This window comes from Anoplophora glabripennis, unplaced genomic scaffold, assembly GCF_000390285.2.
Source record: "Anoplophora glabripennis isolate ALB-LARVAE unplaced genomic scaffold, Agla_2.0 scaffold2, whole genome shotgun sequence".
In the NCBI taxonomy this organism is placed as follows: domain Eukaryota; kingdom Metazoa; phylum Arthropoda; class Insecta; order Coleoptera; family Cerambycidae; genus Anoplophora; species Anoplophora glabripennis.
In genome coordinates, this window is record NW_019416325.1 from 2,590,194 (window position 1) to 2,617,191 (window position 26,998).

Genomic DNA, 26,998 nt, shown 5'->3' on the forward strand with positions numbered 1-26,998 from the left:
TCAGATGAGCTATGACCAAATAAAGACAAAACTTATTAGAAATTCATATTGTTTATCCCACGAGTGAACTTGTCAAAAAATGCCTACCTATTCTAATTATTGGAAGGCTGCCCAAATACTGTAGAATGAAATATTGGTTTCACGTACGCAACTGAATATTTTGTCGAATAGAAAATAATGTAAATACAAATTATTTTAAATTTCCCGGTTCCCCTTGACGAACAATCGATTTCATATGTCAATGTCCTAAGGCTGCGTTTACATGGAGTCTCACAATCTTAAAATTGTCAGACTAAGGCTGGTGTCCCATGCATCCGAATTCCGACGATACGAAGGTCCGAAAGTGTTTCTATTGGTTAATATACATTCAAATTTTTACCGCTCATTTTCATCCGAAATTTTTTAAATTCATACGACGTCGGAAAAAGTAGAAATAATTTTAACTTTTATACGAAATCGTATGTTTTTTAACCTCACTTTTTAATTTCTTAACATGCTATGATTGTTGTATGATATATTTACAGTCAAATAAATGTTATATTATAATGTCGAATGTAAAAAATATAATACTACGTATATTTTCTATGATATATACCTATGGTTGTCATTTGAAAATGTTTCACCTTCATCTTGTAATAAATTCCATGGTTATATACTTGATTTCTGTGAGATTAATTTCGGATGCATGTGAATTATAATATTATCGTACGTATGAATTAAAATATTTTCGGATATCGTACATCGGAATTCGGCTGCATGGGACACCGGCCTAAACTCTAGAGGGGCAGGTTTGAATCAACGTAATGCTCACTCTGAATAAGTTAGCCATTGATTTTAGATTGCCCCCAGTCGCAAAGTACCTCAAAGTTAACTGCTTTCATCGTCATAAATCCTCATTGTTTTCAGTAGGTAATTCGTCAGTTGCTCCTTGAGACATTCTGTTGATTTCTCTTCTCTTAAGATCTCCGATACCCAAATACGTCCTTTTTAATTCTTGGACTTTTTTATTAAATCTAAATAAAAAATTAACAATTTGGTAATCTTTATAGTAGCAGATCTCTCTAAATTCAACTTATTTTACTGTTTTTTCAACAGCAATAGTATTATTTTTTTGGAGTTAGTCTATAGACGTCGGCGAGTAAACAACATTCGGCGAATAAAAAAACTGCGTCGTCTACACGGAGAGAAATGTTTAAAAGCGCCACATTACTTTTGCGCGTTTGTTAAAATATGATATTATAAACAAGTGCTTCATTCAAACCTGCCCGCTCTAGAGCTTTAGTCTGACAATCTTATAAGATTCTAAGACTCGATGTAAACGCAGCCTAACCCATTTTTTATTTGTTGTGTGTATGTTGGTATCTTGATTTAAGCTAATTCCTGGCTGAACCATAGAAAGCTAAATTGATTTTACTAGTTGAAAGTGGTTTAATTATGATTATGACAGTGTCAGTGAGCTAATTAAAGATAATAATAATAGGAGTGGTTTTTTACTTTCAATTTTTATTTTAATTTAACACATAAGTATATTGCCGAGAAAAAATGGATTTAAATATATCGGTATTTCAAGAGCCCCGTGGGGTGATGAGAATTTTACATTTTGTGAGTTTTACCTATTTTAAATTTATGGGTGACATTATTAAGCCCTGATTATTTTGTTTGCCCTTAAAAAAATTTATTATGTTTCAGGTTTTCTCTATTTGTGCATTTGCCACCATTACAGGATATTCAGGTTATATAAAATATTCATGTCCAGATAACCAATCGGCATCGGATGAATACAGTTATCCATTTCAGTTTGTGTTTACTAGGCCATTCAATGTAAGCGGTAGCATTTGCCAAATTTTTACAACTGGAGATTTCTCCTCTGATGCAAAATTTTTTGTTGCTACAGGCGTATTGGCAATGCTTTATTCTATTGCCATAATTTTTGTATACATGAAGTTTGATGAACTCTATAGAACCAACAATAAAATTCCCCTTTATGTAAGAAATGATATTTCAAATATTGAGTAGTTGTTCTAATTAATTATTTTTAGGATTTCTTATTTACTGTAGTCTTTGGAGTTCTGTGGTTATCGAGTAGTGCAGCTTGGGCGAATGGCTTGACGGGTTTAAAAACTGTTACTACAAATCCAAAAATATCAGAATCCTGTTCCAATTGTACCACATCAACATCTAATTTTTCAACCCTGAACATATCTGTGGTAGGAAATTTGTATATACATACACACATTTGGTAAATGAAAAATTGTAGTGTACTAATGTGCACTGTAATGCACTAATGTACTAATTCAAGATATGATTTAAAATGGTTTCAAAAAAAAAAAAAGAAAAATTGATAATCCCAAATTGTCAGAATATGTCGAGTATTTTTTATAAAAGTAATGATAAAAGTTTATGTTTGTTTGTATTGACATATTTTACTTTTAGATCTTTGGCTTTTTGAACTTTTTCTTGTGGGCAGCAGATTTATGGTTTCTTTATAAGGAAACGGCATGGTTTCAAGGAAGACAGCCTAATCCATCTGAAGGTGCTTAAAATGAAATCCTATGTTTGATATATATTATTTCTGAATAAAACTAGTCAGTTCTGCACAGTTTTGGGTTACATACATGAAAACTTAAAATTGATGAACCTTGATAGAAATAGGTAGCTATCTTTGGGGACCTTGATAAATATATAATTTTTAATCATTCTTCCATTTCATAGAATTTTTCATCCATTCAAATGCTAATATTAAATTGGTAAATTCTCCAGTAAGTTTCTATTTAGGTATATCAATATTGATTTAAGGGGTGTTTTTTTAATTACAATTTAACTGATTCAGTTAAATACATTTGATTCAATTTAGTTAAATCCAGTTTAAATTCCTTTTTATAAACCAACCCTAAATGACTTCTACCTATATCTGCCAATGATCCTTTAATTTTATGTTTATTGGTATATATTGTGTTCAACATATTTGTATATTTTTTTAAATATATATGTGTCATAGTTTGCACAAAACTCAACATAAGCACTAGTATTACATTGATAATTTGACCAGTGGTCAGTATGTAACATATGTTCAAAATGTTATTATTTTATTCATAGTCAGTGAGAATTTAGTTGCCATTGGATATTTTCCTTCGTAAATAAAAATAAATAGCAAACCATTTTAAGTATATGAAGTTTGTAAAAGAAATATGTATTTTATTTTTATACCAGTTTAACATATTGATACCGTTGAAGATATTTATGCAAGTGTTTGGAATACTCAAATGTCTTAAAACTTTGATTTTTATATTGTCTTAAAACATCAATCAATCGAAACAGTTCCTTTGAGTTTTGGGCTACTTTTCTCTGGTTTGATGTATATATATTTTTCTCAATATTGTTCTCACTTATGTAAAGAACTGTAAGAATATTGAATATAACTTTATTCCATCCATTAATTATACTTAATTTTATATGTCGTTTAACTTCTTTTTTCACTGAATTTTTTTTTGTTAATGCAGTTACTGTACCAGTCATTTAAAAAAGTTCACATAGCTAAGTATAATTTAATTATTATACATATATGCTTTATTATATATTTTTTTCAGTTATGTATTTTTTAATATAATAATAAAATGCAAAATTATTTTTTTCATTTGAAAAATTTATTAACCGGCATCTTGGTATCACTTTTTTAGGTTTAAGTTTTTATACTGATATAAGCAATTAGCAGTGGGGAAAACATACATTTTTATATAGTGTATTAAAGTTTGAAGCGGATAAGTACATCATTTTTATGAACGTGTATACATTTCTGTACAAGTAGGATATGTATTTAAAATATAATTTATAATAGCTTTTGTATTAGATGTAAAAGTCATTTAACTGGCATTGTTGTTTTTATTAAAATAATTGTTGTTTTTTTTTGTAATACAGAATATATGGGTTTGAATTTAAATAAATATTTACCATTTAATTTCTTGTTATTAGTATGCGAACATGTAATATAGTATTAGAAGTAACCCAGTTGTTAAGTACATATCCAATAAAAGTCATTTCATGGCAAATTTTTAAGTGTCAATTAAATGGTATATATATATATATAACGTTAAAATTATATCGGGAGTAATTTTAAACTTTGTAGGTACATGAGAATAAAATACTGTAAGAGAAAATATTGTAATATAATCTTGTCATTATTTATTTATTTACTGACATATTCTTATAAATTATCAGATGATTAGATTTAGTAAGAAGATAAAAATTAAGTTGGTAATTAATTTAGTTTTGCTTTAAATAGATTATAAAAAATATATTTTTTCTGGAAATTTATTTTGATTATTTTTTATATTCAAGAGAGGCAGTATTCTTCAAAAGAAACATAATATACTAAAGATATAAAGTAGTCTTAATACTGATTTTGTGATTCCCTATTATGCTCGTATATATACAGGATGTCCCTGAAATAAGTGCCTTAATTTTTACAACATTCATCAACAATTTTTGTCTAATAATTTTTTTCGAGTTTACCCTGTATTTTGCACCCTTTAAAATAACGCTAACGAACTGCCCGTGGATTAAAGAAATATCTAAGTAATGTATGCAAATATTTTATAGAATGGTTCATTAAAATTTTTGCCCTCCCAAATTATAAATACCAGCACGTCTATATTTTTTTGCTCTTTGTTTATTATTACCTCTATTAAAGCGTTTCAACTTATGCCCCAGTTACAAAAATTTAAGTTTTAAAAAATTATTTCGAAAATCAAGTTAAAAAAAAATATTAAACAATAGTTGTTGCTTATGATAAGTTAAATACATGTTTAAAATTTTGACACTTATTTCTGGGACACCTTGTTCATATAACTAAATAAAGGTGTATTGTCCTTTTAAAACAAGTTAATATACTATTTATTTTTTCATTCAATAAAATCAGGATGATAATTGCCATGTACTGGGTGTTTTGGAAATAAATTCTATAAGTTGCAAACAAGTGGGACAGGTAGTAAGACAAGTTAAAGGAAATCTATCGTTATATTATTAAAAATGTAATTGATAAACTTAAATTTGAAGGTAATAGGAAGACTTCAAAATTAAAAAAATAAAAATGATCAAAGACAAAATATTAGTATAATTACAGTATCTATAATTTTATTAAATTCTTTCATTCTGGCTATAAAATAAGATAAACTGGTTTTGCTATTTATATTAAAACTAAATATTCGTGACTAGCGTTATGTTTAGATTATGCTAATTTTTATTTTATTGTGGAATCCAGTAAATGTTATCAGATAGCTAGTTCTTGAATTTCAAGTAGCTCCATATGTTATACATTGAACTTTAAATTTAAAGTAGGTTTAGATGTAACAATTACAAGTACATACGAGTAGAAACGTTTTGTATGAGTTCTTAAAGTTAGGCATATTAAAACAAATCCAACTTAATTCATAATAAATCGCCATAAACAAGACAAAAATAGGTTATGTTTCTGTGCGTCGTGATGTAATCCATTTAGAGTTAATACAACGTAAATATTTATTTATTGATATTTGACTAAATCTCCAATACCTACATCAGCTCTCACAGAAATTGTTTGATTTATCTTGTGTGGTAGAAACTCGTTGTGATAAGTGAGTTTAAAAATAAAGTAGCTGTCAGTGTCAGATCAGTGCTAGTGAGGTTGGTTATAAATATTTAATTGTTGACTGTAATAAGCATATTGCAATTAATTTACTTAAAATATATAATTTTTCCTTCCAGTCGAGCGATTGTGTCATGTAAAAAATATTTTTATATAATGGAATTTGATTCCCAAAGTCAGTGTTCTGATGAAGGAGTTGAATTATCAATATCAGGTAAGTATTTTTAAATACAAATATATTTAATTTCTTGCTTCTAAAGTGGTTACTGTTTGCCTGTTTACATATACTTTTATCTGAAACATTAATTAAGCACCAGGCTACAATTAACATCTAATAATTAAACTGATATTGAAATAAATTGATAACATTTGTATACCCTTTTATTAGCTTATTGTTATCTGGAATTATAAACACTACTAAGAGCATTGTCATAAACAAGAATTGAATTATTTAAAATTAATTTATTTCATATCATTCATGTAAATGTTTTTTAATAAAAAATTTTAGAAAATGGAGAAGTATACCCGGGAGATTACCCTTATTTGGAAGAAAATCAACCTTCATCTCTGGAAGCTAAAACTGTTTACTTATTAATGCAGAAGAATGTACCAATATCGAGAGCTACAAGGCTTCAGTGGCTTTTGGATCATCTCAATACAACGATCGTTACTCCTAGTCAAAAATTGGTCAGTTTAATTATTTTCCTTTCTTTGCATATTTAGTCATCTTATTCAACAGATTTTTCCACAGTTAAAAGATTTTAGTTTTAAATGCTTTTTAACAACTCGTTCTATGTCTCCGAATTGATTTTCAATTAATTTTGAAAAAAATAGTATTACACAATTTATAGAAGTTTATATTATTTTATACTTTCAACATTTCATAATTTTAATTTTTCCCAGGGATTGATTCAATATTTAGGTAGATAAGTAACAATTTTCCAAAGAAATAGGAGAAGCGATAACTAAAGAAATATATAATAAAATAGTGAATAAGTACAAGCAAATATTTTTCTGATGTAACCGTGGTATGGCAGTAAAATACTTATAGCATTTCAGTGTAATTCGGTTGGATAGGTCTGTGCTATTAAGTTTAAAATTATAGATTAACTTCTGAATGACAGTATAAGTTTCTCGAAAGCAAATTTTATTAAATTTAATAAAAATATGATTTAAATATTTTAGTTAATAAGTACATACAAATACAAATTCCCTAAGTTTGGCTCTTAGAAAGCGAATTTAAATGTATCTGACAGGGTAAATTTTTATGTTTTTAGTTTTTAATCTTCATATTTGTCTTTTTTATTTAAAAATTTTTCCATCCACTATTTCTATTATAATGAAGTTCGTTTCATCAAGTTAATTCAGTCCTGTTTGTTGCTATCTAATAGACTTATCTCACTTTCAATTTTTATTAAGCCTCACTTGGTACATGAGAATGTAAAAGAATAATTGTAAACAATTTTTTGTACAGGCTGTCTCCCAAAAAAACACCGCAAGCCGTTATTTATAGTCTGATTTTAAAAAACAAAAAATTAAATGAAATGGCTCTAAATACACTATGAAGGGAGCATATTAGAACTTATTTACTATTTGTTTTTTGAAGAGCGATAGTCAATTTTTTTTTCAATTTTTTTGTTATTTATTATTGTGCAGATTTATTTTCTGACTTTTGCAAAGCATTTATTACAGAAAAGACAACGAAATATTAGTCGATACCGCATTCAGCGCCCAGCTACTAATTCATGACAAATATATTTTAACTAATCATCCGAGTAATCATCTGTGCCATGGAAAACAAAAAATAATACAGAAAAACAAATAAAACTCAAAAGAGAATTTTGTAGTTAACAGAAAAGAAACAATACAATGAATATCAATTAAAAGAAAAACAATTCAATTAAATACATTAACCATTATACAAAGTTCAACACGAAATAACATTAATTAAACATTAAACACATTAAACGAAGAACAAATGTTAAGAAGAACATTGAACTCGATGTTTTCATTAAATTGACATTCTTCTCGTTTTAGTTTCTTAAAAGCACCATTGTTTCTCAAATTTTCTTCAAGTCTTACAAATCTATGTGGTTCTGGAACTTCTCTGTGAGGAAATAGTTCTCTGTAAAGGCGGATTTCTGCATCACGATTTTTATTACACCGAAAGTATACCTGAATCATGTCCGTCAATTGATTACTCATATTTTGCACTGTTGAGCTTATTTCAATAAATAACCTACTGTAAATGACACAGAAAGAGTATAATGCGTAAAAAACTGGGACACGAACGCATTTACATGCTTTGTATTATTTTTTGTTTTCCAGGCATATCTACATGATTAGTCAAAATATGTTTGTTGTCAATTAAGCGTTATTGACTAATAATTTCGAGCTTTTTCTGTAATACATGTTTCACAAAAGTAAACTTTATTAAAAAGTTGACAATCGCATTTCAAAAAAATAATAATAATAAATACACTCCAATAGGCTAACTTTATAATGTTTTTAGAGCCATTTCATACAACTTTTTGTTTTTTTAAATCAGACTATAAATGACGGAGTTATGCTTGCGGCGTTTTTTAGGAGACAGCCTGTATAAATAATTTTATCAGTAAAATGCACAAAATAAATAAAATCAACAGTTTAGTACGATTAAATTTGTTATGGATGTTAGATGATAGATGTTATATGATGGACTTGATGGAGGGAGATATTCTGAAAAATTTTTTGATAAACATAAACTTATCTTGTTTCATTATGGTTTATTAATACCTATTCGAAATATGCTTTAGATAGTAGATGTTATATATTCTTCTATCACTTAATACATAAATTAATAACTGACAGCAGATAAATTGTCAGTATCTGAAATTAAATTTTATTAAAAATGAATTACATGTCAATGTTCTAAGAGAAAATTGATTATTTGAACTGTGGATTATATGAGCCAGTTTTCTTTTTGTGCATGCAAATATATACATAAAACTTATAAGTACAAGTTTATTAAAAAACTACCATACACTTCAAGTCATATAAGTAATCATAACAAATTTTTATATATTTTGTTTTTTGTTCATAATTACTTCAAAAAGTATCGAAGATATCTTTCATATTTCTTATCATATAACTACACCACTGGCAAGAATTGCAATTTTCTGTCTTTAATAATTACCAAAATACTCTCTGTGGTACTCAAAATGGTATGTGCTGTACATTCACATGCATACTTCATTTACTTCGTTGTAACATATAAATTTAAATTAGGGTTCAATCAAAATCTCATAATGTAAATATTTTGTTAGTAAATGGTGTAACGTTATTGTTTTTGCATTCCAGAATGAATGTACTAGTAACAGTAACTTTGAAGTTGTATCTGCAATACCAAGAGAACAAAATTTAACAAAATGTAATCGGTTCTTAATAACATATCGTACCGAACTCAAATTCTTTGCTCACAGTTATCGTTTTGTATATTGCTTAGATATGAGCCCTTCTCAAGCAAATGTAGATATACAGAAAGGCGAAATACTTTTCGATGAGATACTTAACTGCTTTAGAGCTAGTATGGAGGGAATATGTAGGCAGGTAAGTTAATATAAGTTCTTTTTATATAACGTATTGAAATGGTATGGGTCAAATTATTTTTTCGTATTTTTTTGTACAATATAATATTTATGAATGAGCTGAATGGTCTAATTTATTTTTTATGAGTTCATTTGACTTTAAAATTTGAATATATTTTGTGTACTTTTTTTAGTGGTATACAACAAATTATTGTATGATTTTCTTAGTATTGGGTAATGTAAAAAGAATTTGGCCCATTCCATTTGAAATTTTTATTTTATATATTTTATTTTTTCAGTTTACAATACCTGGAAACTGTTTAGTTTTCCAACCATGTATTTATTTGACTGTTATAGTAAATACACCTTTCTTTATGAGTCCCGCTCAACAGGTTTTAATAAAAGGAGTGCAAGTAACGCAAAACAATTTAAATGAAATTATAGACTATGTAGCGAAACAATTTCATTTACTAGAAGGAAAAATTGCGGATGTTACTGCAATGGCACTGGATCAAATAGAATTTCACAGAGTAAGTCAAAATTATTGCTATGGTAAATGTTGATTTTAATATAATGTTCAATAAATATTTTTTAATATTTTGACCCAGTTTTAAATACTTTGGAATGTTGTTTTTTTATATTCAAGAAGGATCAACTAAAATTTAGATAGTTCCAGTTTGGAATCTTGCCACAATATAATTCTGTAGAATGTATTTTATTAAAATAGTCCACATGTCACACCTACTGTGATAAAACTAAAAATATAGAAAGATATTGTGACTTAAATTAATGTTTTATGTTATTAAAACCACCTACATCTTATTTTAGAATACATTCTACTACATTGCATGTTTTTTTACTGTTTTGTTAAAAATGATAAAGCTAGCAGTAATTCCACGTTTCAGTATAATAAATAATAATTTGAATTTTTATATCATATATACACGTTTTTCAAATACCCTCTTAATTTGTAGGAAAATAATTGTATGGCATATATTTATACGACATTTAAAAAAGTAGAATATTTCTTAAACATATTTTATTTTAATGATGCAATGTATCCATTTTACTAATGTTTTAATTAGCTGCTTTGAAATTATTTTAGTTACAAAATGAAGGATTGGTGGGTGGATTATTCGATCCTCCAGAATCTGATCAGATTTGTACAAGAATTCCAATGGTTACACCAGACGTAAATTTTGTTAATATGCTGCGCTATTCTATGTTAGCCATTTCCCTTCTCCCTGAAAATAGTCTAAGTCGTAAGTTGTTCTTTAACTTCATGGTTCATTCATTGATAAATATTTTTTAAGATATTCTAGTCATTACTGATGGGATAGTTGCAATGCCTGATTCAAATATAATGGAGTCACTTTTGTATCAGTTACACTTTGATAGTATAGCAGTATCTTTTTTAAAAGTTGGATCTACTTTTCATCCACATTCAAGTGCAGGTTACGTTTCGTATACAGATTTGTTGTATTTTTTTGCTCATTCTACTCTGGGAACCTGTTTAGAGAATTTCGTACACATTGTGAGTATTAAGAATTATTGTAATCAAATTTTAATTAATACTTAATTTTAATAAAATCTTTAGAAGCATGAACCGTCCTTGCCGTTAAATATTTACCATGAACTATTTTTGCTGTGGTCTTTTCATAGTGCAAATAAATATGCTTACCCAAAGATTTGTGATAATTCTAAATGGACTTCGTCGTAAGTTATTTAAATAATAAAATACACAAGTACATATATATAATCCTATATTTTTACATTTTAAGAAATGAAACATTTAGTAGCCAAAAGGTGCCATCATTGCTTTCCAAAAGACAGACTGATGAAAGTTCGAATGCTTCCATTTTACTTTTATTGTCGAGGCGATTGAGAGAAGGTTTTACTGTAGATGTGAGTATTGCTATTTTAATGATTTCTTCGATAATCATTAATCATTTCCAGAATATTTTTTATATGAATGGTAATTTAGAAATTAAGTTAATTCTTCAGTGGAAATCATTGGTTTATGTCCAATATAAAGTTAGTTCCTCTTGGCCGACTAAAAATTCAACACATTTTGAAGTTTATATATCAGGCAGGTTTGCGTTAATTTGTTTTTACGAAAAATAAAAGATAATATTTATTCTAGCTCCTTACGACTTCCTTCATGATTACACTTGTTTCCTAAAAAAAGAATCAAAATCGGCATATAGACTTGCCATAATTGAAAGATTTTGGATGCGATTGACTCAGATGTCTTCTGGAGATTTAGGTTTAGGTCAGCAGTTAAGCTCTTTCCAATATAATAAAGACTGGTATACACTTCCTGAGAGTGTTCGTAACGGAATACCTGTATTCGCCTTAAGCAGCTCTAGCTGTTCAGATATTAGATTAATACCGAGGTAAATATTTGTGGCATATGTGCTATTAATAGTACATATACTTAAAAACAGAAAATAAACCGTCTTCTAATTTACATTACAATTCTTTTAGAGATGTATCATGTTTGAAATTTATAACTACATGGCAACCAATTTGCCAACTGGAAACGAATAGTTGGAGGAAATGGTTTCACACTCATAAAGTGTCCCTTATTTTAAAGCACGACAATCCTTTGCCAAAATATTTGCATATGCCTAACTCGGCTCAAAGATTTCAGGTAGGTACTTTCTTGATCCAATCCAATATGTTGTGTGTAAGATGAACAACATTATTTTGTGTACTGTTTCACGTTTTTTAGGTTGTTCAGTGTAGACAAGCTGCGACAGCTTTATATGGTATGCTAGCAGATTGGGCATCATTCGTATTGGTGGATAATCATACTTACCTAAAATTGTTATACAAAGAACAAGACAAACCTCCTCTTTGGTTTTGCATTGTTAGAGTGTCTTCAAAGTTTCCATGCGCCGTTCTCAACATAGGATTTTTGACATGGACACCAGGTGTTATCCGATACGATGTAACATATATAGAAATCGTGCGTGTTATTTACTTACGGTATACTTATTCCAGATATGTGAAGAATTAAAAACGGCGATAGCTTTACTGTCATATTTATCAAGTCCTATGAAATCGAAAGAAAATTTTTGTTGCGTCCTGTTGCAAAAACCTCTCGAGAAGATACTAATAAGATATGAGCGCATTCCTAGTAACTTCACAACTGTAATATTTCCTGATGGGACTCAACCACGCCATTCGACACTTAGCTTACCTTCATCTACGACAGGATCGTTGTTTACAACGTTGTCGCGTTATTTGTACCATAAACGCTGGATTTGGAGCGCAACACATTCCACAAATCCCAAATTACCTGATCAGTCAATATCGAGGATACTGAATACGTTGACGAGGTACTTCTAGACGTGTTAGCTTGTATTACATTTTAATTAATTTTCTTTTTTAGAATGAGAATACGTGAAGGTTTCAGTTTTGCACACTCGTCTTCTGGAGTAATAACGATGGTACTGGAGCTTTCGATGGAAACGAACGCTACATGTGTTGTACAGTATGTTCTGTTTCCTCCACACCGTGCTTGGCTAAGTGACGACTTATACAGCGGATCTGAGGAAGAAAATGAACAGTCCTCTGATGTTGAATCTGAAATGCAGATAGTCACTGAAGTTTGGATCGAACCTCAGTATGGGAAAGTATTGCCGAGTAACCCGCGAATAAGTTACATCGATCACAAACATTATTACGAAATCGCAGATGTGGTAAGCCAATTCGTTACGATTTAATGCTGTGCATTAAAAACTATTTTGTAGATAAGTAAAATTGACTTGCAATGTATAAATGCGTTATTAACGATGGAGCATTTAAGTCTAATGTGCCAAGAAAGGAATATTGATAATCAAGTCCAAGTACCTTCATTATGTGAAATTAATCCCGGAAATACGAGTCGAAAAACTCGAAAGAATAGCAGAAATGGTGCCTTGGATTCACCAGCTTTGCTTGAAAAAGGGTAAGTTGGTAATTATATTTTTATCAATTATTTAATAATTTATTTCATCAGATCTCAGTGGTATCCGATTGTAACACCGAGAATTGAACACATTCCATTTAAGTTTGATCCGATAAACATATTACCGTTATGCCAACAGACCGAGCTTCTTTTTTCCATGTTTATTGAAGGAAAAGAAAAATCGTATTTGCCGGACTGTAATGTAGATAAGGCAAACAGTTTGTTGTTAAACAATGTCATAGAACATTTAGGTCTGCTACATGACCGAGAACTGGAACTTACCAAAGATGACTCAGATAGATTTACACAAGTAGTTTTACTTAGGCATAAGAATAAACACCCGCATACTTGCCCCTTGGCAGAAACTCACCTCAACTCAGCGGCTCGTAGTAAGTTTTATAATTAGCGTTTGATAAATCTTCGACAGCGGGTAAACCATTTTTTTAATGGGTAAATCTGCCATTTTCTTGTTTTCTATAGTAGACTACAAGCCTATCGGAAATTTTCAAGGGGTCGTTTGACCCAGCATGAATTACTTATAAATAAATATTACCAAATATAACAATAACTATGCCGTCGGTTCTTGTTGGTACAGGTGAGTACACAGGTAAGCTAAACCTGTCCACCAAGGGGGGTGGTTTTTGGGTAAAACATTTTTGTACGGCATTTCTAAAGTATATTTTTGTTTTTCCGAAAATTTTGGCCCGGGTTTTGGTGATTTATTACAGTAAGGCATTTATACTGCAAGTTTCAGATCGATACATAGATAAATTTTTAATCGACGCCGTACGTACTTGCTGATACAGGGGTTAGGAATACAGGGTGCAACCCTCTATTTGTAAGTAGCGTATGGAGAGTGATTTGAACCAACATCAAATTCACTAATTTTAATTCTATTTTATAAAATAATTACATTTTTGGCCATGCCGTACATTTTTCATGAAATGTGCTTACTATAGGAAAATTAATTTCCCTCTGAAAAGTAGGATATCACGGTGAAAAATTTTTGTACAGCATTAATATATTTTGTTAATACTGACTACAATAATCAACAAAAACAAAATGCCGTACAAAAAAATTTTTCTAAATGGCTTGAAATATATTTTTGCAAATATATTTTTGCAATATTTATAAAATTATTAATTTTATAAATTTGAAAAGCTTATAGGTATATTAATTTTTTTTTTCACAAGTAAAATTTTTTCAAAATCCAAAAAATTATTAAACAATCAATAAAAAAATCTGTATTCGAATATTTTAAAAAAAATTAGGAATTATTTTTATTTTAAAATTAAAATTACCGCTTCGAGATTCTAGCTGGCCATCGAAACATCTTTCTCTGTCTTTTTTTTCTTTTCGGCGTGTAAATTTTTATGTGGTTCTATTCATGTTTATAACCGACAATCTTAAAGTTGTTTTTGTAACAAATGCACTTTTAAATTATTTTTACTAATTTTAAACATATATTTTATGCCAGTGGCTTCATCACAATTTTTGCATAAATAAATTGTTCAAACAATTGTAACAGAAGTTGCAAATATGCAAATGCTAGGGTACTGTTACTTCAAAACATATATTATATCACTGCTTTAAATTTAAGTATTTATATAGGAATTCTCATGAATATTAAATTAAATTGTTTATTATTGTTTATTTAAAAATAATACTTTCTTGCACGTCATTAAATTTATAAATTTCTCAAAATATTTACTCGGTTCTCTATACACATTTTTTTAACTTAAAAACAATGCTGTCATAATTTCTACGGTATAAATTAAATTTCTCTTGAAATTAATATGAAATATTAATTTTAGACTTATACAGTTTTGGAGAATTGTTCCAACAAATATGTACGGCATTGCAATTTTCATTTTATGTCATATTTCTGATGAAAATTTGTAAATGCTGTATAGTTATTAATGACCCAAAAATGTAGTAAAAATTTAATGAAAAATATTATCAGCTATGTAAAGTCCACTAGTTAAAAATGTACGGCATTGGGTTTTTTTAAATTTTTTTACTTATGAAAAGTCAATTTCAGCTATAATATTTTGAATATAACATTTTTACTTTATAACAAGGAATTTTCAAAATATTGTAAATTTTCACAATATATTTTTTGTTTTTTAATTCGAAAATTTAATTTGTACCATTAATTATAACCGGCCATGATTTAGTATGATAGTTTTTGGTTATATTTTATCAAAATAGTGGTTGCCGTACAGGAATTAATGATCTTATCGAAAAAATAAAACTCAGTTCCAAAATACAAGTAATTGTTTATAAACTTTTGCATTAACCATAATTTTCAGACAGCATAGTTGCTAAGAATTAGTTGGAGAGTTAAATAATCATGTGGAATCGATGCCGTACATTTTTCAATGGGGGCTAAAATAGAGGGTTGCGGCCTGCATTTCTAACCCCTGTATCAGCAGATACGTACGGCGTCACTAAAAAAGTTATCTATGTATCAACCCAAAACTTACAGTATAAAGGCCGTACTGTAGTAAATCACCAAAAACCGGGCCAAAATTTTCAGAAAATCAAAAATTTTCCTGGCTTCCGGTATTACTATTTTTGTACGGCATTAAGTCGAGATTCGTTTTTTTTTGTATAACCTATATAGTTTAGAAATGCCGTACAAAAATGTTTTGCCCGAACCCCCCCCCCAAGCCCCCCCTTATATGTTATATTGATTTATAAGTAATTCATGCTGGGTCAAATGACTCCTTGAAAATTTCCGATAGTCTTGTAGTCTATAATGCTTAACATTTTAGGCTTTCTCCAGGAAACAGAAGTAGCGACCACTTCGCAGTGGCGGTGCTTTATCAAGGGAGTATCTGTTACGCACGTTATATTGACATTTGTAGCATCTACATTAGACGATCTTAAATCTCTTACGTCGTTAGATCATACAAACATTCCAAGCTTAGCTGAGAGTATCGATAGTACCGAAAGGACTTCTTCCAGAGAAAGCAATTACAGCGATGTTCCTATCAATACATCGAATTCAGTATGTTTGCCGATTTACGTGTTTGATTGTCCTTTGTCTATGTTAGTGAACGCGTACATAAATAGTGCTGAGGATTCCACACCTGTTAAAGAAGACGTTTACGAAGACCACAGATTTAAGTTCAATGGTTTTGTGCAAGAAGACTGTGTTAAGTACGTAATTAATTATATTTTAATATTCGTTTATTAAGTAATTTACTTCAGGTTGAAAAGTGATGAAACTTGTGATATATTGGGTGATAAAGATGAACTGGAACCTCCAGAACGAAGCAACATAAAACATCACTGTAAAACTCTAGTTTTGACGCATACAAAATGTTTTACTATATCACTTTTTCTTGCCCTACATATGGGAGTATATGTTCACAGTCATGACGTACAGTCTGCTATGGATCAATGCGAAGAATCTATCACAGAAATTGATATAACAGAATATATTACCATAGTATGTGGACACGTTAAGCAGAAATGTGGGGATAAGATACCAATAAAAGAATTACATCAAGCATTTCCTTGCAGTGAACTAAAATCACTTCATATGCTCATTAAGGAAAAATTTTTCAAAATAATTAACGCATTTTTCAATCCTATTCCTACCAACAGCGAATTTTACTTCTATAAAAATTTGAGAAACATACAGTATGTAGAAGAAACTACAAGCGATAGTGACGATGAAATATCTAATACCCCATCCGAAATAGAATTCAAGTCAGATAAAGATTTTAGCATATTTTCTGAGGGGCCACATCTTTATCAAAGAATGGAAAGTGGTATTAACGATATAGTTAGTAATAGTGATGTCAACCCACTCTTTTTGCATCTAATTTGTACTTTACGGTACAATAATGGTGAGGTATCGAACACTTCCTTTCGGGTGTTGCCGACTTGTTTAGGTGAATTTTCAGGTATTTTGTTACGTGTAAAAGTTTATCCTTTTTTTTTTAGGTGAATTGATCCAAAGCTTAGACCCCTCAACGGAATATTTACATAAATCTAAACTGCAAGTAACTTTAGATATTTTGTGCCTTACTTTACCACCGGATGTTCAGAACATTATTAACGATTATTCAACTCAAGGCATGAGGACAACATCTTTTTGTTCTGATGGTTTTCAACCTAGTATACAAAGCTCCATCTCAGATACCAGCATTACATCAGAGTAAGTATGTAAAGTTAAAAAACATAATTTTTTACTGTAGTAATATCCAGAAACATTATGTATAATTTAGGAAGGAGGTTTTAGATATATTTTTAATTAATATGAATTTCACGGCAAATGAAAAGCAAAATTTCGATATAATTTTCTATGGAAATGGCTTATTTAAAAAATTTAAAGGGAAAATTTTATGCAAAAAAATCGTTAATAAACAATTTGAAAAAAATCAAAAAATTCGATTTTTTAATTTTTTTATATTTGCCTCTAGGTTTTTTTTTTGAGTAAAGATAGACATAGACATTGCTTCATAAAACAAAAGTATATAAAATTTCCTTCAAAATAAGAGGTTGTAAAGTATTTTTGGATGAAAATTGACTGATATTTTCCGCTCAAACTTAGAATTAGCCAATTTTTTGATTTTCGTCGCGTTTACCCTTGTACATTTTAATTCTCATTTTTCAATCAAAAAATCTTAATTTTTGCTTTTTTAAAATTGTTTATAAACAATTTTTTGCATAAAATTTTTTCTTTTAAATTTTTTAAAGAAGACGTTTCGATGGGAAATTCAATTCTCTACAAAAATTTCCCTATGAACTATACCGAAATTTTGCTTCGTTTTCGTGCTATATTTAAAAAGCTGCAAAAGTGCATTTTCACACCTATCTTCATTTTCAACCCTCTAATTTAATAGCACCCCGCAGTTTTTTCATTTTTAATTAACCTTTCAAACAAGTCATGTGATGAAAATCCTTGAACATCTTATTTCCTTCCTTTTTTGCAAAAAATGAGAATTAAAACGTATAAGGGTAAAAAAAACTAGACAAAAAAGTAAAAAAATCAGAAAATCCAATATTTTGCTTTTTTTTTAAATTGTTTATTAACGATTTTTTGCATAAAATTTTCCTTTTAAAATTTTTTTCACCCCTACAATTTCCACCCTCTAATTTAATAGCACTCCGCGGATGTTTCATCTAAAATGACCATTTCAACGATTCATGTAATAATATCTTGAACGTCTATCTAGTTCCTTTTAAAATCCTATAATCAATAGCCTATTAGTACCTCCACGCCGTTGTCACATTGCTTGATACGAATTTTATCGAATTTTAAATTTATTACAATACTAATTATTTTTTAGAATTAAGCATAAAGAATTTCAAAAAAGTGATAAACATTGTATCTTATGGTATTCTATGCACGCAGTTATGTCAATATTCCTTAAATTGATTGAACTTTTGTACTTCAAGTTGGAGATTTTGGTAATTTTTTTCTCGGAAATGGTTGAGTTTAGGACCCGTGTCATATAAGGTTTTTTTGTTTATTGTAACACATTCTATCGTCTATTAAAATTAAGGCAGTCAAACTTCTATCACCCTGTATATTTATTTCATTGTATTTGGTATTCCAGCTTTCCAGAGCCACTGAAGCATTTATCAGACATGCAAAAAAGATCTATTATTTCACTTAGAGAGGAAATCAAGTGGTTGTTACAGGATGAAATCTGTACGTCATTGTTGGATGTCGAATCCGTTACTGCGGAAACTTTAGGTTTTGTGATGAAACATGTTATGGAGGCAACACCTTTGCGATCGTCGTGTGTTCTGGACATTATCGATTTAAATTTTGTTTATGCATCTGCACAGAGTCATGAAAAATTTGTACAAGAGTTCTCGAAGTTAAAGTTGCCTTATGTTGATTATGTACTGTGTAAAGAGGCTGAATTACATTACTTGGTGAAAAATAATTCTCAAATTTTAAGAGATGACAAAGATAAGGATTTTGTTACGACTGATTTAAATGTAAACGGTACTGAAAATGTTAGCAATAGGGTGGATCCCAGTGCTGACATATTAATTTATTCTCGAGAAAATCCAAACAATAAAAGTGTTTATAAACACGAGGTTAATTCGCAACAGAGCGACATTTCCAGTGTAAATGGTAGTGAGCGAGGAACTGATGGAGGTTATGATGAAGATGTGAGTGAAGATTATGACGATTATGATTGGCTTATTAATTTAAACAACAAAAGGAAACACTTACCCAATTTTTGGCTAATTTTGAAAATTGAGCAAGAGGTTGTAACAGTTTACTTTCATTGTAGGTGAGTGTAATAATAATAATTATAAAACAAAAGAAAATAGAACACATTTCAATCATTTTTATTTCATGGTATGTAATAAATTTCTTATTAGATTTTTAGAATTACCAACTAATCATGTAGGTGTGTATTTGGAAATACAGCGTGACGTATGTGAAGCTGTGAGAGACCTTTGTAAGAAAGTAAACCAACTCTTACTCCTTCAGTCTCTTTACGAGACAAGAACCTGTGACTCATTGTTAGAATCTGACGATAACTGGCACAGTGACGTTTGCAGTTCCCCCATATCCAGAAACACGTCGTATTGCAGGTTAAAGAGCATGGACGGTAAGTACATGATTTCATTACAGTACTTCTTAAATTCGAAAATTTCAGTTTCAGAAAATAGTGACGAACAGGATTTAACAAATTACCCCCCCTCCTTATCAGAGGCCTCATTACATTTTAAAGCTGGATACTTTAGTTGTCCTGTTGTGTGGGAGACCCACTTCGTCTTGCATCCTCGATTAAAGACAGGACCTGGAAAATCGGGAATATCGAGAGGAATCTTAGCTTTAAAGAACATCCTTGATAAGTTTTCCGTTTCGAACAGAAACAATATGTTTGTTTACAGGGACAACCAGAAAAATGTTTTTTATTTAAGGTATATATGTTTGAAACCTGTTAAACTTAGTTCTTGCATTGGTCTGCTGTTTTTTAGGTTACATGAAAATGTTCACTCACCTAATAAGGCAGGATTGATAAGATCCAGTGAATATGAAAATGCTACAGTGTCTCGTAGCCCATCCATCACATCACTCCCTTTAGGTCAGAATAAGAACAGTTTAACGCAATCGGAACAAAGTATAACATCAGTAATATCCGTAAGTTCCCTTTTCTTTATTAAAATTATTTTAATATTGATTTTATGGGTTTAGGGTGACATCAGACCTAGAGTGAGGTCGTTTGGTGAAAAAGAAAGTAAAGATTCTCCGAATGAGGATACTTTAATTCTTAAGGTCCACGGCATAACAGAAGCAGGTACAGATGTCCAACAAGATTTGGTTCAAGTGCTGCAAAATCGTTTGGATGATGCAGTACTTGAATTTTTATCAATAATGTTAGCGAGGAATGCGATGTGTCCTTTGACTCCTGAAGATGTACATTTTATACAGAAACCTTTCCGTTTACCTGAAGTTATCATAAAGGTAAAAATTTCTCAATTACTGCTTTAGAAAACAAGTATGTTTATCATTTTACTTTTTTAGCTGACTATAAGGGACTTTGCTTTACAATGGCTGGATTCATTTGTTCATTACTTGAAACAAAATTTACTGCAATTTTTAAACATTCCTAAGTATACCGATACTCGTTCCCATTATCACTTTAAAGATTACTCGGAAAGTGAAGATTCAAACAGTTTAGTCAACGATGATAATATTTTTATTTATAACCAGGGTCAGAATCCATCGTCTGGTAATCGAGGCATAGCCTGTATTGTTCTAGCACTTGTGAATAACAATGAAAAATCCCAAACTCCAATCAAACCTATTTCTTTTGAAGAAATATTTCAGACAAAAGAGTTCGAAGAGACTGTTACCTCAGATATTCTTACAGCAAATGGTAAGTGTTTTTAGGTTTACTTTTTACAAGTATTTTTGGCATATGGAATATTTTGGCAGAACCCTTACAATATATATTTTTTTTATTTATTTGAATTCAGCATTTTGTTTTTACTAATATTTACTGAGATATACAACACTAAAATACGATATTAAATTGAAGTTGGTATAACAACAAGATAAGTTGGCTATACTGACCTTGCTGGAACAGTCAGATTTTCTGTCATTTACCATTTACTATTTATTTACTATTTGTTGTGCTGGTGACCGGTTGTTTATTTTTGCTTATTATAATTTTAATTAACATGGAGAGTATGGAAAATTACCATATACTTATCAGAAGATGTCAAATCGTTTTCTGTGTATTTTGTTTATGTCTCGATTGCGCATGTATATTACGAGTTGACGTCACAGCGAGAGAGACAATAATTTTAAATAGGACAGAAAATGTTTAAATTTTATTTTGATATTGTTCCTTTGTGATCTATTTTTCTGAAAAGTAAATTAATGGAAGTAAATATATAAGCTTTTACTACTGAACAATAATAGCAAATTCAATTTTTGGAATCTGAGGTAACGACCCTATTGTTTGCCGAAAATTGAATTTGATAGTTTTTAAATGGTCCATTCGAGCATCAGACAGTTACCTCCAATTTTTTTAGATGAATGTCCTGATACTTATTTGGAATTCCGGCTTTGGAAACAGGGACGGGTAAACATAGAAAATTTGTCACAGAAATTGAAAGGTGCTGTATCCCAAGCATCCTGGGACATTGTTACTGAGTATTTCCTTCTTAAAAAACCATTGTGTATGGAAAATGTGATAGCCGATTATTTTTCAAAAAAAGGTCCAGTTAGAATTAATTCGTTAGACATTGATTTCTCCAAGGAAATAGAATTTAACTGCATTTTGGAGTTAAATACTGGTAAAAATGTGAAGGAATCTATATGTAATTCTGGAAAACGAAAAGAACATTTTTTGCCAAGAAATAAAAGAAATAGACGTGTCATTCCGCCTAATACAAAAACGATGAGATCTGTTATATTTGATGAAACAACAAGTGACACGGGAGTTTTATCCGATGCTTACTCTAAATACTTGCCAAATTGGTTGGAGTTTGGATTTTCAATCAATACCCCTTCAGTAAAAAAGCAGCGTATCAATCTGGCAAATCGTCATTTACCCAATATCGTTATTGGAGAACTAATGAATATGCTTCCCGATTCTCCAAAAGCTTTCAGTGCTATTCCAACCAACTGTTTGAAAAACAGAAGCGGAGATATATTTGTACCTTACATAGCTTCTAACTTGATTCAGAAGTTCGTAATTATATCACGAAATTTTGATCAGTGGTTGTCTACCATTTCAGTGAAAGATTCCGAGTGCCCCGATACAATAAGTCCCCAGGTTCTTAAACATTCACAAAAATTTGTACCTGCCATTGCAAACAACACCTTTATACCTAGACAAAAAATTTTATGGATATCCGTCGAGACTGATAATGTAAGTAATAAAAATATTTATGTTTGTAATTTTTATTATATTGTTTTTATGTTTAGATTATCGTATTCACTTACAACTGGGCAAAAGATAGCATAGACAAACTAATATCAAGTTGTTCAAATTTAGGCCAGTGGTTATGCGTTCGATCCTGTTTCTTAAATTCTGTTACCTCACAAAAATTAGGTTTATTTCACAATCAACCGTTAACAAGAAAATGTTTTGTAAGTATAAAATGTTTTCAAAACAAGTCCCTATAATAACATGTTTATTTATAATTAGATGATTCCAAATAATCCTTACTCTGCTTTAATTGGTAACTCCGAATGTATGATGACTTTCCCAAAGGAACATTCTCACAGGAGGATTCAGCCAGCATATAACTTGCCCTCAACGTTGGAAGCATTTAGGGATAATTTTCACAATTCCAAATATGTTTCCGCTGATCCTGTCGTAACTTTCACTTTAGAAATGAGGGAAATGAAACTACTGGAGAAAAAATCAAGGGGTCAGGAAATTTATGACATAAAACTATATTTTTTATAACGAGCATGCCTTTCTTTAGATGAAATGAAAATTCTTCATGCCATGTACCAGTCAAGAACAAGTACAACGACGGTATCGCACATACTTTTACTCATGCAGAATTCAAGGATTGTTCACTATTGCCACACACCTCTTCTGTTTTTGCCAAGGTGGCGTTTAAAATCAGCAGCGACTAGAGATCATTCATTACATCCGTCTCAGGCTGTGCAATTGGCAGATAAAATGGCTTCCGAAGAGAAAGAAAAGTGGCATAATGAACTTTGTTATGGATTTTTTATAGAATATCGTCACTATTTACAGACCCTTGGTTTTATGCCACTGCAAATTGATAATTCTTCAGATCAAACGGGGTAAGATTTGTTAAATATAATCGCTTTGAGATATTTTTATTTTTTATTTGTATAGTTATTAATTTAGCTATTTTGCAGGATGTGGACCAAAGATAAGTCTTCTTACAACAGTGTTTTTTATATTCAAAAGACAATACTTGGAGGTATACTTATATTTACTGTGGAATTTAATGAACCATTTTTTATTACAAAACTGCATGCTATAGAATGCAACAGGCTGCAAAATATAAGTTCCAGAGCTTCAATAAACAGGGTAAGTTCAATTTTCCTAAACATTATAGTATTTTCTCTGTTATTTGTAATGTAATTTTTCAGTTTACTGTAAGTTTTTTGGACGAATGTGATAGGGTAAAAATTTTGATGCACCTCCACTCTTTTACATACGACTATCATCTTCGGTGTATTTACAATTACATTTCAAATAACCCAGGTCTCAATAAAGTATGCGAACGATATAACGTCCACCAATTCCTTGATGATTTCTTAAAATATTATAATAAAGCTCCCAATTTTGCGCGGAACTTGGTTCACACAGGTAAAAAAAAATATACTTGAAATAATCTCACACAACTAATAATTAGATCTCGTTACAGATACATTGACCATAAAAAACTTAGTGACTGAAGGACAGCAGTTGTATGAATATTTGTTGTCAAATGTTAGCCAGTATAACTTCAAAGTTTTCGAGATGGATCTCTGGGAAGGAGAATCAGAATTTATTTTGGTTCAAGTAACCAGTACACCGCAAGTCTCTTATAAGGATTCTCAAGATCGCCACCATACTGACGATTTCGACATAACATTAGTTGTCTATAACCTTTGCACACCCTATCATCCTTCAGATAATGTTCTACACTTGAAATACTATTTAATATTAACTTCGAAACGGTAAGTAATTTTATTTTTATATGATTAAATTTCTCAATTGCTTCATAAATATTGTATAACATTAATTTTTTAGGGAATTATATCCCAAATGTGAAGTAGAAGACAAGCTGGGCAAATTTCGAACGGTGTCTTCTAATGCGAGGAGCCTTTCTGCAATGGGAAAAGCCCCCAGCGAGCTTGAAACTAGCGTGGAGAAAACAGTAAATTCTGAAATAGACTGTGATATTACAAGTTCTGACGAGCATATTAGTTTTTCTTCCAAGAAACCGAGTAAGGATACTTTGAACAACGAGGGATCATCAAGCCAACAATCAAATTCAGTACCCTACATTGAAATTTATCAAGAATCTGTTAATTACTTAGGTTACTATTCATCTCACGAGCAGCTGATGCAGCAGCTTATTTTAGACAAAGCTAACACCACACAGAAGCATATTAAGGACATGGTTGCGAAAGGTACAGAAATATTAACAGTCATTCGAGAAATATTTTTATTCCTCTTTTCAGGTATGGTGCATTGCAGGACCCATTTGCTGTGGAACAGGCTGATTTCCCCCCAGGAGACAAACAACTTGACGTATGAAGAATTCATGGAATTGAAAAGTTTAGCAAAGCTGGAACATCTCTGTAATGTACACCCAAATTTAGGTCCTCTGCTTAATCAGCCTCTGACTTGGTATCAAGGCCTTGCCAAATTGCTTCTAGTGAAGTACGTTGATCAAAGCAGAAGTTTCATTTCTGCTGATGGAAATATTCAGCACTATGTTATTTTGCATCCGCGGTACTTTGGCGCTTTCATGCTACTGTCTATGGACTTGCACACGTCTAGAGGGGTAAGTTTTCTATCGAGTACCGAAAATATTTAATTTTTTTTTTATTGATTTTTTTCATAGGATTTATACGCAGTGTACCGAGAACCTCATAAGCACGAAGACGCCGATCTCTGTTTAGCTTATCAGAAATCTCTGTTAGATGGATTTATAAACTGTATTTGTTTTTATTTGTGGTCCGGTATGATTTCTAATTAATTGCTAAGTAAGACAAAATTTCGAAGACAATTTTTTATTAGAACTATGTGCAGTGTGTTTTAATAATGGTATGTTTGTGTGAAAGTATGTTTAAGTTTATCGACTGTTTGCGAGAGACCTCATTTTTCCAGTTCATGTTATCAGGTTATATTTTTTTTAATACTCAGTATGTTTGTTATGTTTTATTTAAATAGGATAATTTTTCCATACTAACACTTTGTAACTCTTCTCAGAGCTGCGAGAATTAGTTTTATAGCCAAATAAGGAACGGGTTCGTAAAGTGTTAAAATCTCACGGCCGGTTACTTGTTTATTTCCGAGTACCTAGAAACATTACCTGGCGCTTTTTATTTTGGAAAGACTAAGGTAATTTAATTTTAAAATGTGATTTTTTTTGACGGTAAAATAATTTGTTGTTTTTGTTTGTTGAGATATATTTTTTATTTATAACATTTAAACATTAAAGTATGTGTAAATTCTTATAGGTATAATTGTTATGAAAAGGCTCAGTATACTGTGATATATTTGTACAAATTAAAATTACAAGGTGCCTGACAATTTTAAATTATAAGTATACTGTCAATTTTGTAAAAATGTTTTTATTTTAGAAGTTACATACATGATTTATACAAAAGTGTGCCATGTTAAAATGCAAATAAATGAGAATAACAAGTATTCCAATTATATTTCCTTATTCCTTATAACTGTTGTAGAGGTAATTTTAATTTAATAGGGGATAATATTTTAAGTTTACTTTGTTCTTGTTTATTACTCGCTACATAAGAATCCATAATTAACGAAATTTCTATAGACATATCAATTTAGTCCAAAAGGATACGGATAAACCCTAAATAGGCTTAATTTCTAAGTTTCAAATTACCCTAAAATTAAAAAATTTAAATTTTGATGGGATAGTATTTATACATCGCCTAATTTAAATGTGATTCCGGTTTTAATGTTACTTTTACGTCCAACAATATAACAGTAAGATTCTAAGATTTGCGTATATCTACTGAAAAAATATTAAAAACCACTAGGTTTTGAATTCAAATAATCGGCGGGAACGAACTGTGAAGTTGTTTTCAAATTCTTAGGTTATGATGAGACATAAATTTAAAAATATTCTGCAATAAACCAAAAATATTTTCACAGCACTGCACTAAATCTAATCACAATAAGGCACAAATTTATTATAGAAATATGAGTTTTAAGTATTACAAACAAATTAAAAATAGTTCATGTTTATTTGAAATTTGAATACAATTTCACTAGTTCTGTACTAAGCCGCGATTTCAGCCACGAAATTTGAATAATTCTAAATTTTTCGAATTTTCACCCCCAAGAACGTCGGTGACAACATTTTAAAATTATGGCGCTATGTCCTGTACACATTTAGTTTCGCGCAACTCACTCGGTTTCAAAAATACAATACCTATGTACGTTTTCGCGCAACTCACTCTGTTTCAAAAATACAATACCTATGTACGTTTTCAGCCACGAAATTTGAATAATTCTAAATTTTTCGAATTTTCATCCCCAAGAACGGCGGTGACAACATATTTAAAATTATGGCGATGTTTCGCATGGTATGTACTAGCTATGTCTTGTACACATTTAGTTTCGCGCAACTCACTCGGATTCAAAAATACAATACCTATCTATGTACGTTTTCACGCCG

At 30.2% G+C, this 26,998-nt stretch overlaps 2 protein-coding genes across 5 annotated transcripts; both read left to right on the plus strand.

Annotated features, from left to right (window-relative positions):
* Positions 1-1,410: 1,410 nt before the first annotated feature.
* On the plus strand, positions 1,411-3,433 carry LOC108916360 (synaptophysin-like). The gene is made up of 4 exons (XM_018722596.1): positions 1,411-1,602; positions 1,690-1,986; positions 2,040-2,207; positions 2,434-3,433. Exons 1-4 carry the CDS (start codon positions 1,543-1,545, stop codon positions 2,539-2,541), a joined length of 633 nt encoding a protein of 210 aa, XP_018578112.1. The 5' UTR covers positions 1,411-1,542; the 3' UTR covers positions 2,542-3,433.
* Positions 3,434-5,341: 1,908 nt separating this feature from the next.
* LOC108916937 (KICSTOR complex protein SZT2) lies at positions 5,342-25,995 on the plus strand. Of its 4 annotated transcripts, XM_018723280.1 has the most exons (36): positions 5,342-5,658; positions 5,740-5,834; positions 6,129-6,307; positions 8,960-9,208; positions 9,486-9,716; positions 10,292-10,448; positions 10,500-10,720; positions 10,784-10,902; positions 10,968-11,091; positions 11,143-11,262; positions 11,314-11,582; positions 11,674-11,839; positions 11,921-12,139; positions 12,193-12,530; positions 12,584-12,893; positions 12,945-13,141; positions 13,193-13,530; positions 15,919-16,306; positions 16,358-17,046; positions 17,099-17,312; positions 18,718-19,410; positions 19,502-19,734; positions 19,789-20,050; positions 20,108-20,270; positions 20,325-20,594; positions 20,655-21,009; positions 21,671-22,512; positions 22,569-22,733; positions 22,792-23,017; positions 23,075-23,405; positions 23,484-23,658; positions 23,721-23,940; positions 23,999-24,293; positions 24,367-24,749; positions 24,801-25,126; positions 25,187-25,995. In XM_018723280.1, the coding sequence occupies exons 2-36, from the start codon at positions 5,777-5,779 to the stop codon at positions 25,319-25,321; spliced, it is 9,660 nt and encodes a 3,219-aa protein (XP_018578796.1). In that variant the 5' UTR covers positions 5,342-5,658; positions 5,740-5,776; the 3' UTR covers positions 25,322-25,995. The 4 variants fall into 4 exon arrangements, with proteins under 4 accessions (XP_018578796.1, XP_018578795.1, XP_018578793.1 ...); XM_018723279.1 differs by lacking the exons at positions 5,342-5,658; positions 5,740-5,834; positions 6,129-6,307; ... (5 more) ...; positions 10,968-11,091; positions 11,143-11,262 and having other exon boundaries at positions 11,336-11,582; positions 19,783-20,050; XM_018723277.1 differs by lacking the exons at positions 5,342-5,658; positions 5,740-5,834; positions 6,129-6,307; ... (5 more) ...; positions 10,968-11,091; positions 11,143-11,262 and having other exon boundaries at positions 11,336-11,582; positions 23,987-24,293.
* The last annotated feature ends 1,003 nt before the right edge of the window (positions 25,996-26,998 follow it).